At 52.2% G+C, this 13,448-nt stretch overlaps 1 protein-coding gene across 1 annotated transcript; it reads right to left on the bottom strand.

Moving 5' to 3' along the window:
• Window positions 1-844: 844 nt before the first annotated feature.
• TMEM127 (transmembrane protein 127) lies at window positions 845-13,379 on the bottom strand. Its single transcript, XM_082743323.1, has 4 exons — window positions 13,196-13,379; window positions 12,460-12,777; window positions 4,100-4,264; window positions 845-3,310 (listed from the first exon to the last, which is right to left on the bottom strand). Exons 2-4 carry the CDS (start codon window positions 12,701-12,703, stop codon window positions 3,003-3,005), a joined length of 717 nt encoding a protein of 238 aa, XP_082599449.1. The 5' UTR covers window positions 12,704-12,777; window positions 13,196-13,379; the 3' UTR covers window positions 845-3,002.
• Window positions 13,380-13,448: the final 69 nt, after the last annotated feature.

Raw genomic sequence — 13,448 nt, 5'->3', positions numbered from 1 at the left:
CCAGCCTCCCTTCTTGGCACACTTTCCCCGACTGTCCATTAGACCACTTACTTCACTGCCTTTTTGTGAACAAGTCTATCTCCTGAACTAAGAATATAAAAGCCTTGGAGACAGGCCCATTGGTCCTCATGTTTCTTCTTGTAGTGCCCAACAGTACCTTGTATATAATGCAAGGCACCATTCGTAAATATCTGAAATGAAAGGAGAGAGAACACATTCCTAGCTCTCAGTAAGTATGTATACTCTCCCAAGGAATAAAAAAAGAACATCTGAACGGGGTGCTCCTCAAAGGCAGCCTGAAGCTCTTTTACTGCGATGTCCATCTGGGGCCCAGAGTGTCGGCTGAATGAAGGGAAAGTGGGTAACCGTGTGAGGCATGGATACTGTAGAGCTCTTCCACAAGGTACACTCCCAGAACTGTCTCCATTCACATGCCTCTCCCTGGAAGTGACCATTCCCTGTGGTTTCAAAAGAAAGTGCAGCTCCTTCCACAAGTCCTAGCTCTGAAAAAGTCTGTTTCTTCCCACACAATGGTTGGAGTTCAGAAGCAGCTTTCTCTTCTGCCACTAACGAGCAGCTACAGAGAAGAGCTCAGGGTTTGAAGTCAGGGACTTGGGCTGGAGGTCTCTACTGCTCCTAGCCTTGGGACCCTGGTGCAGAAGTTGTCAGGATTAGGAGGGTCTTAAAAGGAAAAATGCCTTGCATTTGAATAAACACATGCAAGCATTCCCTCCCCATTTTTTTTTTTAATTACACACTTAATCATAAATTTCTCCTGCTTTTCTAGGAGCAAGGGAACAAACCAAGTCAGGGAAATTGTGACAGAAAAATGACAGGGAGCCACTGGCATTTACATTCTTATTTGTAATTTGTTTTTTGTTTTGTTTTGCTTTTTAATTTCTTTTCTAGAAAAAAAAAAAAAACACAACCAGGGGAATTTATATGACAAACTATCCATGTCAGGATGGCAGGGGAAAAGAGAAAGGCCAGAGGTGTGGGGAAGCTAATAAAAAGTGGGTTCCGAGTCACGTGGAATGGTCCACAGGGTCATGTCTAGGTCCTCACGAGATGACTAGTCACTTTGGCATGCGTGTTTGGTGCCCACTCTCTTGTTCTGCCTGCTTAGACCCTCATGGTCAGAGAGAGCTGGCCACACCCTGGAGATCTGCCAAAGGCAAACTTGGACTTTACAGAAAGACATAAGACTTAATTTAGCTCCTTGGTTTTGTGCTCAGGTATCATACTGCAGTCTTTCTTGCCTAAGGGAAGAGTCTGGAAGAGTGAGAGTCACCCTGGGACACACTTTGGCATCAGAGTGAACTCCAGGCAGCTGCTCACTCATGCACAGACATGGTCTTCACCTCCCACACAGGTATCTGTCCAGACATCCCCAGGCAAACTCGCTGAAGAAGGACAAGGGACAAGAGAGTCCCTTTCTAGCCACAATTTGACAGTGGTATCCACTCTCCAGTCTTGCTCTGTCTATTGCCTGTGAAAGGAAACTGGGATCCAATCTGCTTTTCAGCTCAGCACCGGACACTGATTTCAAAGAGCTTGGCCATCTGGATCCACGTTGAAGGTCTCTCAAGTTTCTCCCACTTTGTGCCCCAGATCTCCAGGCCCAGCATTCAGCCAGACCCAGAGCCTTGTGTGGCAGACGGGACAGAATGATGGCCGGGCAAGAAAGAGCCGGGAGCGCACGGCAAGACCAGAGTACATTCAAGAAGAGAAAAGGGGCATGCAGCAAGCTGTTGCCCCAAATCACAGTCTAGGGGACACACTGAGCCTGAAGGACACAGCCAGGTCTGCTGCTCTGAAGGGCTGCTTCTGGCACCTCACGCAACGGGACCCCACTGGTTGCGGTTCTTATGTGGCGCATGGCGGGTTTCATGCCCTGCTATGGCCCCTGTTCCTGCACGGAGGCCAGGTTACATCTCAGTGCCACAGTCCTGAGGAGCACCACGCTGGCCAGCCAGCCAGGCCACAGTCCTCAGCCCTCAGGGCCGGGGCCGACAGGGCACTGGGTTCCACAGGAAGGGTCCAGGGAGCCGGGTCGCTGTGGGGGAGGAGGCAAGGGAAGAGGCTGCATTCTGCTGGAAGAGGTTCGGGGAAGAGCTGCCTGGGGGAAGCCGTGGCTCAAAACAGTGCTGAGCCAAAAGGAATGGGATAAAATGTCTGAAAAAACGACAACAGGCTTGTCGCTAGTTTAAAAAGAGTATTGTTGCTGTTGATTGGTTCTGCTTTTTCCTTTTAAAACCACTCACATTTTAAAAGGTGAAGGGGCTAGGGAGACGTGGCCCGCCCTTACTCTGATCCTTTATGGGCACCAGGGGGCCTCAGGCCCATGCCAGCTGCTGCGCTCCCTGCCTGGGCTCCAGCCGCCCACTCAAGGGCAGGGTGGAAGAGCGCAGGCTCAGCTTCCTGACAGCAATTCCTTCTTCCCAGAAAACCAGAAGATGTGTGATGGGAAGTCCAAAGACTAAAGTGCAGAGAATTCCACGGAGCGAGCGGCCCGGGGCTGCAGCACTCCAAGTAGGAATTGGGGGTGGGGATCAGTCCAGGGCTATAGTGGTGGGACAAACACTGACTGTTACGAAATGAGCCTACAGGGCCCAGTCCCCCTTTCCCTTTGGGCCTGCTGACACTTCTATCTGTAAGTCCCCACCATCAGCAGCTCCCCAGGGAAAGTCCCAGTTTCAAAGCTATGGCCCATGAAGGGAGAAAACTTGTATGACCATCCCTGGCTGGTAATGGCTAGTGACCACAAAGGGACAGGAAGGTGACAAGAGGGGAAACAGTGCATTATATAAAAAATCTGTGAATCCCAGGTTTCGAGAGCAGGGATACATGAACCACCCTAAAGGCAGAGTCTCTCCTGGGAAGGTTTGGTGAAATGGTCAGGATCCTACCAGTGAGGCCTGCTGGGGAGAGGAGCTCCTCTGGGTTTGAGAGGCGCTGCAGAGTGGGGAGGGGCTGCTGCAGAAGAAAGCCCTGGGCCAGCATTAGGGTGTGTAGGCCGGGGGTGGCTGGAATTGGTTGATGACCTCATACTCTGCTGGATAGGGCTCGTTCTCCTCCATCTCGGACAGCAGCTCCAAGGCCTGCTCCTCCTCCTCAGTGGGGTAGTGGCGCAGGAGGTTGGCTGCCGTGGCCAGGATTGAGGCCCCACCAGCTCCTGCTACCAGGTAGAAACTAACAGCAAAGGTGACATAGACCTGGGACCCATGGTACTTCTTATGTTGCTGCTGCTGGGCCAGGATGAGTTCGGAAGCCCAGTAGGAAAAGCCGATGACGGTGGCACACTGCAGGACTGGGAGACAGAGAGACAGCAGAGAAGGGAAGTTAGGAGGCATCTTGCAGTCAGGATGCTTCAAGAACCAACTGAGCCTCTCCCCAAACCCCATTCACAGAGAACTTGCCTGCTCCCAGACCCTGTGACGGGGAGCTTTCTTGGCCATGGGATTCTCCGGCGGGGACAGGGATGGGGATGGGGGCTGGGGCCAGACGCCTGACTGCTTCTGGGCCAGAGTCTTTCTGTTTCCAGAATTTGGAATTGGGATACCAGGCTGCTAGAAGTCACTGGGTGCTTGAAAGGGATAGACTGGGTCATGCAGTTGGGGGGCCGGAGTCGGCACCATCACAAGTCAAAATTAACACAGCAGCCCAGTCAGGAGGGAGAAGAGAAGCTGCATCGAAGCAGAGAAAGGTGGCGTGCAGACGAGCCAAAAGAAGTCTGATGAGACCATGCATTCCCGGGGAGACACAGTGAGACACCCTGGTTCCCTCCCTGCTCGTTGTGGGCCCCATAAGCCCCACTGAGCTTTAGCTCCAGTTCTTAGCACTGAGATTTCTTGCAGAATACTAATGATGGTCCCCTTCTACAGCTGGGCTGAGTGGGTTTGTGGTCCTGGCAGGCATACATGCAAACGCAAGCAGCAAGTCGCTATCACAGTCCATTGCTTTGTGAAAGGCTAGAGCTGAAAGAAGCATCTGGAATGGTATCTACTCACAGAAGCCTATTCGTCCCCACCTGCAACTCCAGACGGGCGCCTCCGCCCCATGGCAGTTCCTTCCCCACGGCGAGCAGGCCCATGCTTACCTGTGAGGATGTGGGCGAAGGCATAGCGACGGGTGATCTTCAGGGCTGGATGCTTGGGCCCAAAGACATCAAGGAGGAATGCGGAGAGACTACACAGGATGCCCAGGAAACAGAAGGCGGCAATGACCCGCAGGAGCAGTACCGTCTGGGGATTCATGCAGAAATCTGTAGGGCAAGAACCAAATCATCAGGGCCCCACGTCCTCCCAAAGTCCTCCTGCTGGGAAGAGCTTGTGTCTCCCACCCCCCGCCACCCCCGCCCCAATCCTGGGGAATCAGCGGAGTATGGCGAGGGGCACGTCTCAGCTCCTGCTCCTGCTCCTGCTCCCAGCCAGTCTGCAGAGGAGAGGAACTGCAGACAGGCTCCCCTGTGCCTCAAGTCCTTCTTCCCTTTCCAACAAAATCACGCTAAGTGCAGGGCTCCACTTCCTTGTACTTGCCACACTCTGCTAACCATTTGTAAAGACCCTGACAATTAGCCTGACATGTCAGCCCATTCTGCTAAAGCGTGCTTTAGACTGGCAGGAAAAGCCCACTGAGTTCTGAGCCGAGACAGCCTCAGAGGCCGATTAACACTGTCTATCCAGTCACTCATTCAGTCCCTTGAAAGACACTGAAGCGGTTTAGAGAAACACAGAATTAAAAGTACTGAATAAATTAGGAAAGATGGCAGACCAGACTTTCACATTTATTTCTGCTTCCTCCCTGCACCCTACTAAAACAAAAGAAGGAAATTTTAAGGCATAAACCCTCACAAAGAAGAAAGGGTCAAAACAAAATTCTGGGAACCGGAAATTAAAGAGTTGGACCTACTTAGAATGGACTTAAAGGACTAGATTAGCTCAAGTCTAAGCCAGAAGTGTGAAAAGCTAAGAAGAGACTAGTTTATACCACAAAAGCCTGACAGACTCCAAAACTGACACCTTCTAAAATGAGGGTGAAGCCATTGACGGGTGCATGCTCTTGCCCCACCACAATGAAGGAGTGAACCAAGAAAAAAAAGGTGCTCAAACAGGAGACCCGACATTTAGAGTGTCCCTGGGGTCAAGGAGAAGGGAGGTCCCAGGATGACAACCATATACCAGACACATAAAGTGAACTTCTAAGACTTAACACCTTTTTAAAAAAAGAAAATTGATCTAGACAACACTGTCAGTCCAGTTTTATATCTATTTAGTTTTGTATCTATGTGAACGAGTGCTCCCAGAAACACACAGAATAAAGGCTGATCCAAAAAGAAACCATTTTAAGCTTTGATAAAGAGAAATGGGCCTCAACTTCCTCTCTTTCCTCTAGTCTAGCGGTGGGCAAGTTCTTCTTTCATTTAGGCCATGGATTGTCAGCTAATTTGGGACAATTTGGAAACGGCTGGCAATACTTAGACCATAGGCTCTTTTCCTGGGTCCTGATCTCAGGCGGAAAGGCTGTGGGATCACAACAAGCAGCTGTGGGGCCAAGCCCTACATTCCCAGAAACACTGATCCTGAACCTAGAGGAAGGTAGACTGTTGCTTTGAAGTCCAAGAACCTGGAAGGGGACCTGACCCCCACAAGGCAGACTCAAACCAACAGACACTGACATCCCTGGGTCTTGGGTAGAGAGTCTGGCCTCCCATACTGAAGAACCAGACCAGGTATCAAGAGACTCTGTGCCTTTGTGACAGCACACACTCCCTGCCTCAGGCTCAGAATTCACCAGGCAGATGCTGGCTTAGCCCACACGGGACTCCTGAGCCTTGTTATGGCTACAGATCTTCCATTAAGCTGCCCCAGAATTATCCGCTACTCTCCTGTCAGCTAACCATCTGTCTGGGGCCCAGTATTCCAGCCTGGGAAACTGTCTGCGGCCAAGAGGTTTCCTTTGTGTAAGATTGGCCAGCAGCAGGGGCTAGCCTTCACTTAACCCAGCCCTGCGGAGCCTAAGACAGCTGGCCTGAAGGAGCCTAGAAACCCAAGGGCCTCTCTGCAAGCAAAGCTCCCAGAGGCAGACGCTATTTCCTGCCTTTATTGGTGTATCTTTTTTTTTTTTTTTTTTTTTTTTTTTAAGATTTTATTTATTTATCAGAGAGAGAGGGGGAGAGAGCGAGCACAGGCAGACAGAATGGCAGGCAGAGGCAGAGGGAGAAGCAGGCTCCCTGCTGAGCAAGGAGCCCGATGTGGAACTCGATCCCAGGACGCTGGGATCATGACCTGAGCCGAAGGCAGCTGCTTAACCAACTGAGCCACCCAGGCGTCCCTATTGGTGTATCTTTAAAAGCTCTCTGAGATAGCTCCTATCGGGCTCCACTCAGCAGGCAGCAGGGATGGGGCAGGACCAGTGTTCTAGGACTTCCGAGAATAACCTGAGAGCGGCAGGGCTCACATCACGCTCCGAGCTCAGCAGGCTCTGTTCTGATTCCAGCAGCGTTCCTTAATGTGGCCAGGTACTCCGAGTGGTGCTTTAATTGTGGTTCTTAAAAATCAACTCAACTTGAGCCATTACTTTTCTTCCCCAAAGACTTATTTATTCATGAAAGCGAGCGAGCACATGCACAAGTGCAGGTGAGAGAGGGCCAGAGGGAGAGAGACTCCCAAGCAGACGGTGCACTGAGTGTGTAGTCTGATGTGGGGCCGATCTCAGTCCCTGAACTCTCAACCTGAGCCAAAACCAACAGTAAGAGGTCAACTGGCTGCACCTTCCAGGCACCCAACAGTTAGTTTTCACTGAAGAAAGAAATACACCAGGGCTGAATTCAGACACTTTCTTCAGCTGCAGAGGAAGTACAGGATGTCCATTTTATTACCATCCTTAAAAATGTACATTTATTGGGTGCCTGGGTGGCTCAGTTGGTTAAGTGACTGCCTTCAGCTCAGGTCATGATCCTGGAGTCCCGGGATCGAGTCCCACACCGGGCTTCCTGCTTGGCAAGGAGTCTGCTTCTCCCTCTGACCCTCCTTCTTCTCATGCTCTCTCATTCTCTCTCTCAAATAAATAGATAAAATCTTAAAAATATATACATTTATTATGTACACTCCCATGTCTTATGTTTCGTAATACTCTTATTTAAATAATAAGGAAAACTTGCACATGATAAGAAGATTCAGGGAAGATATTCCTCCCTTTCCTAATGTCCAACTGCTCCTCCCAAGAGACAAACATTGTTGGTTGTTTCTGGTGTACCACTCTGTGCACCAGAGAGGTCAAAGTTTCTAGTTGGGGTGTCAGCCTGGCTCAGTCAATAGAGTGTGTGACTCTTTATCTCAGGGTCATGAGTTCAAGCCCCACAATGGGCATGGAGCCGACTTAAAAAAAAAAGATGTTATTTTGGTTAAGCCTCCCTGCACTCCGGGGGATTCATCACACAGCTTGAAGAACTCAGAGGCTCCAGGAGGTTACGTGACCTCCTCCAGGTCACACAGTAGATGGAGTTAAGACCCCAAACCTGCATTAGGCTCCCTTGCACCATGATGCTCGGAAACACCAAGCACCAGAGTTAGCAGTTTCATTTTTCCCTGATGGACATAATTAATCTAACCCTAAAGGGCAGTCTTTGAATGGAGGTTCCAAACCTAAAAGGAATGCTGTTAGAGTCACCGCCAGAGCCAGCAGCTGCTGAGCTCACTAGGGGAACAGCTGGAAGCATGAAACCTCTTCTAGGCAGGAAAAGTTTTGGCTCATGAAGCCATGAAGAGTGCTTACACTGGCAGTTACTGGGCAATATCTGCTTGATGTGGTCTAGGCTTCTGCAGCCATGAGAGCCTGGCTCTTAGAAGCAGCAGGGACACCGGAAAGGCACCAGACGTGGCACCAAATCCTAGACGGACCACAGACTGTGTTAGCTCCAACAAGTCACTTAGCTGCCCTCATGCACCCAGTGAAAGCTATAACACCTGCTCCCCATACACAGGGCTGTGCTGCTAGTCGCCTCACGCCATGCCAGGAACGAGCCTGTGGGGCCTGCCACCAGCCTACTCCCTCGGCACGGGGCCATACAGCTGGGCCGCCACGGCGTCGTCCCTGGTATGCCTTTCCTCCTTCCACTGGTACTTTGTCAGCACACATCAGCCAGTGTGGGCCAGGGCAAGAGCCTACTAAAGCCAGACTAAGGTTCTGCCCGGCCATCATAATGATATGATGCAGATACAGAGCCTCTGACCCAAAATTCAAATGGGTTTTGTTTCAACATGACTGCCTTCTCCACTCCAAAGCCGTGAGTGAACCCTTAGGTTTGGTGGGGAAGCCGAACGTAAACTTCCCTTGGAGTGATGCTTACAGATACACCAGGGGTCTGCCTCGCATCCCAGGCAGCTTCTCATCGGAGGGTCTCAGAGCACACGGAGAAGCCAGGTGGAGTTACCCCAGACACACTCGGAACCTAGCTCTGACTCTCCTCGGGTCAGGATCTCCCATGTCTGTTTCCCAGACTGATGTCTGGCAGGGGGAGCAATGAATGCCCAGCGCCTCGAGGGCTGCTCCGGGGAAGCAAAATCCCCAAGGGTGATATACGTATGATTTTATTTGTGGAGAGAAATGGCACACCGAGCAGGGTCCCAATTTCAAACAAGTGGTGCAGTGTATACACTCTGGTAAGACAGAGAACACAGCCCATTCTCCCGTCGTGCTATTTATTTTGGTAATTATTGCTGACTGTCCCCTCCAGTCACCAGAGAAGAAGGCAGCTGCTGTGTAATAGGATCCCAAGGAATTGACTTTGTCCAAGGTCACTGGTGAGTCACTGGGTTGGATCTGTTTTGAAGGCCCTGGCACTTCCCATCTACCTGCCCATTGCTCCCATTACAGGCAGGAAGAATAAAGTGGCGTCTGGACAGTACCATTCTTCTGCCTCATCTTCCCTCCCTTCGGCCTTCACTGGAGTCCCTGGGAGTTAGAGACCCTTCCCCGGGGCCCGTATCATTCTCTGCACTCAGCTCAGCCATCCCACCTGCATAGCCCACTGTGACTTTTGGGCTTCCAAACAGGTTTCTAACACAGGACTCCAGCAGGGCCCTCTAGTGCCTGGCTGGGTATCACCAGATACGAGCTTCTAGCAGAGCTGCCTCTGGGGACAGGCCCCCACGGCCAGGCAGGCATCAGAAGTGCCAGCTGCATTAGTCACCACCCAGCAGGCGCACTGGCCCTTCCTGATAGGGCCCTGCATTTCCAGTGGCTTGTTGTCAACTGTGATTCACTGACTTCAACCCCCCAAACTTCCTCATTCTCCAAAGATGCTTCCTGAAGTTGTTGTCAGAGCTGCCCTTTGCTGGCCACACTCAATAGAGAGGGTTGGGGCTCAGAAGGAATGATTATCTGTGCCCCCCACCCCGCCCTTGCTTGGGGCCACCAGCAGTCTGAGCAAATCTCTGGACTTGGGCCTGTCGAGGAGCTGTGTGAGAAGCAGGCACCCCCTGGGGAGCAGAAGGATTCAGGACCAAATCTGTTCAGCCGGCCAGCATTGGATAAAGCCTTTTGGAGATCTGCAAATGACAGCGGGAGCATGAGTGGCTTTGCCTCAGGCTCACTGACTTGAGCCAGAATGTTGAGGCAATGATGGATAAGAACCACAGCTTCGGCGGGACTTGTGAGAAAAACTCCACTAGAATCGGGAAATAAGAAGCCTTGGACAACTCTGATGGAAGGAAAAAGAAACCTAGAGTGTGCTCAGGTGCGATGGGAAGAGTGGGGTCCACAGCACGAACACCAGCTCTGTGCCTCCAAGCCCGTGGTACCCGACCTCCCTGAGCCTGCAACTTCTGTGAACTGGAAGTGAGGCAGCACCTATCCAATAAAGACACTTAGGAGAAACTAAAGCCAGACATGGTGTGTGCCTAGCACAATGCCTGGCACTTGGGCAGGGGGCTGAGAAACAGGAAGGGACTGCTCCGAGGCCTGCCAGCCCTGCCCATCCTCCTTCCCCTGCACAGACCTGATAAGGCCTGTTTTCCCTCTGGTAGCATCTACTGCCATCACATCTGTGCCCCAAAGCTCCGTTCCCTCCCAAGATAGAGAATATCCCAGGCTTCCATGTTAGGACAAGGGTTAGACCCTAAGGATCAACAAAATCCCATAGGATAGCCCGTGTCTAAAGGCCCACTGGGTAAGCAAAAACCCAACAGGTACAGAGTAAAGGAAGAAGAAGCAATTGGGCCCTCCTAATTCCTTGCCTTCTTCTGTGATGGTTCATGAGGTACCATGGTCCCCTCTCTTATAAATGGACACCCGTGTGCTCCTAGCTTATAACAGCCAAGAAAATGGCCACAGAAAAGCAGGTTCAAACTATCCACGGGTTGGGGCGCCTGCGTGGTTGAGCGTCTGACTCTTGGTTTTGGCTCAGGTCACGACCTCGGGGTTGTGGGTCCAAACCCCATGTTAGGCTCCACGCTCAGTGTGGAGCCTGCTTGTTCCTCTCCCCCTGCGCCCCCCCAATAAAAAGAAAAATCTTAAAAGAACCACATAAGCAAAAAACTATCCACGGGTTAAGATCCCTAAACACATGAGTAAATGTAATGTAAAGATTAAGGCAGCATGCTTTATAAAAGACAAAATCTGGCTTTCAAAACTTCTTAAAAAGGGCAAATATGTATGTAAACAAAGGAGAACCTGCATCAAGAATTTATTTTTATTTTTCAATGCCTTTGACAAGGGTGCACTCCAAAGTGGAGTAGACGGGAGGTCATTCTCGATGACACAGAAGTCAAGCAAAGGTTAAGATGCGCACACACACAAGACAGCATCATTTTGCACTGGAGTCAATGCAGCTGTGCCCCCAGCTCTGAGGCCCTGGAGAGATCACTTCATGTCTGAGCCAAGCTTCCTTGACCTCTGAAAACAAGGATCAGAGTGCCACCCCCTCCATCATACGAACTTGGTGAGCCTCCCAAGGAATGATTTGAAAGGGAGAAGAAGCATCATAAACTCTCTCCTGGCTTGTGGGAGATACTACATCCCCAAAACCCTGGAACAGCAGGGAATCGATGGCAAAGACCTGATTGGAGTGGTGGAAAGGCAGCAGTTGTGCTCCAAAGAAGGTACCATGCTGAGGGAAGAACCATCCAGACTCCAAACCAGCTTGATGGCCTTTCTGCCACCAGCTATAGGCCAGACAAAAGCTGCATGTCTTGAGGCCTCCATCATCGTGTGTATAACTTGGGTCTTAATGAGCCAAACCAGCATAGACCATCATCATGGTGAAATCTGGAAATAAACCAGACATTCCCATCCTGTTCTCTACAAAACTTAGCTAAAGCCTTAAAAACTCAGAGATGCAAAACAGCAAGAGAACTCTTGGAGAAAGGCAACACTAGGCTACAAGGTTACGGCTTTTCAGATTAGACCTGCAGAAGTGGTATGTAAGTCACAGCACAGAAGGGAATTTGACCTTTTCACCAAATCCCAGGGCCTGAATCCTTAAAGAGGCAAGGTGAAGATATTTAATGCTTCTGATACATGGGGTAATGAACATCTGGAATGTATCATAGCCCCAGGGAGTGGTCCAGAGAGGAAAATATGAAGACCTTCACAAATGGTTCAAAAGACCTTGGGGGTGATGAACTATGCTGTTACTAAAGGCTTCTTGGGGTCCTCTGACCATTTTTTGGGTAGACACCAGGCAAGTGCAGTCCTGCCCTCACACAGCCTTTACTCTCATTACTGGAGACAGGGCTAGGCAGGATGACCTATGGGGCTCCCTGGAACAGCCCCCCACTCCCACCCCCACATTGGTCTCTTCTGTGCCCAGTAAAGAGCACAGTCCCTTTCTCCTTTGCTCTGCCTGCCTAGCTAGGAAGCAGGATGATGAACAAAGCAACCTTACCTCAGTCAAGACCATTTGTAAAGGTTCCAAGAGTCAAATTCCAATTGTTTTTACTGAGAGTGGCAACAAAACTGACTTCTGGTTATGGGAAATGCCATAGACTCCTTTTTCTCTAGCAAAAATTCCATTATAGCAGAACTCCAAAATATCTTTCAAAATCCTGCCACATTAAAAAAAAAAAAGTTCCTTTTCTCCCTTCAACAGGCTGCCCCAAAAAACCTTCCCATATCCCATGGGTTCCTTAGAAGGGGGCAGCTAATTGTGATGCCTAGCACCCTTATCTGTTCTCAATACACAGCGCCCTTCCGCCGGCAGAATCCGAAAATAGCAGCAGTCCAGATTAGCACGGCGTGAGAAGTAGGTGCCTGGCTGAATAACATCAGAATTAATGAGGGGCCAGACCCCAAACAGAGCCACCTGGTGGGCATGAACACTAGGCAGGAATGGGGCTGCTTCCTTCAAGCCAAGTGCCTGCCCCTGGCTATCTCTGCTCCAGCCCGCACCACATTCAGCTCTCAGCCAAAGAGGCTCTACCACTCAGAAAGAAGAGGGCCGGCGCGCAGCGCCCTCACCTTTCAGCAGGTCCGGGTGCACGTAGCCCAGCACGTCGGAGACCCCCAGCTCCTGGCGGGAACAGGTGCCACCGTGGATGTGCAGCCAGGCAGGCTCGGCGAGGGCAGTGCACAGCGCCGTGATGGACAGGGCACCCGGCAGAGCCGAGGCCAGGCTACGCTCCGGCTGCTTGGGCAGAGCGCTGCCTCCCGGGCTCCTCCGCCGGCGCCCGCCCGGCAGCCCTGCGCCTCCGGGGGCGTACATGCCCGGGGCCGCCCGCCGTCGCTCCGAGGTCGCTGCTGATCACCGCGGACCTCCGCAGGGCGCGCTGAGCCTGCCTGTCCCGGGGAGGAGAGCAAGACGCTGGGTTCACAGAAGGGGAGGCCGGCACAGCGGTGTTAGGGCCAACACGGGAGGATAGGGGGTGGGACCTGGGGCCAAGCACAGACAGGAGGGCTGCAGGGAGTGGGGGGTGGGGGGCGGGGACGGGGTCTCTGGAATGGGGCTGCGGAGGTGCGGAACAGGGACCCGGAGAGGACTGCGAGCCGGTCGGGATCTGGGCAGACCGGAGTTGGGGCGTGGGTATCGGTTACCCATGCGAGAGACACCCGGCTCTGGGGTCTCGGCCAGAGAGTGCCGAGGGGTCGAGAACCAGACTGGGCCGCTGGGATCGGGGATCCGGGATCTGGGAACAGTGCTCAGGCTGCGACCTGTGGCCAGAAACGACCCTCCACCACACCGACCCCTGTTCCTCACCGGTCAGCAGGCCTCAAGGCCGGTATGGCGCCGCTCCGTTCCGTCACGGGCTCTGCAGCTGCCTGGGGCAAAGCGATCCCAGGCCCTAAACCCGCAACGCCCGGACCGACCCGGGCCCGATCCACTTCCGGCTTCCTCCACCTCTGCCTCCGCCTCCTCCGGCACCCCGCCCCGTCCCCCGCGCGCGTCACAGCCTGGGCGCGCCCCCGGTTCCCTGCGCAGGGCCTCACGGGACTGGTAGTTCGAGGCTGCC

Source organism: Mustela nivalis (genome assembly GCF_964662115.1).
Source record: "Mustela nivalis genome assembly, chromosome: 8".
In the NCBI taxonomy this organism is placed as follows: Eukaryota; Metazoa; Chordata; class Mammalia; order Carnivora; family Mustelidae; genus Mustela; species Mustela nivalis.
Note: the sequence above shows the minus strand (reverse complement) of the source record. Positions and strands in the feature narration are given on the sequence as shown.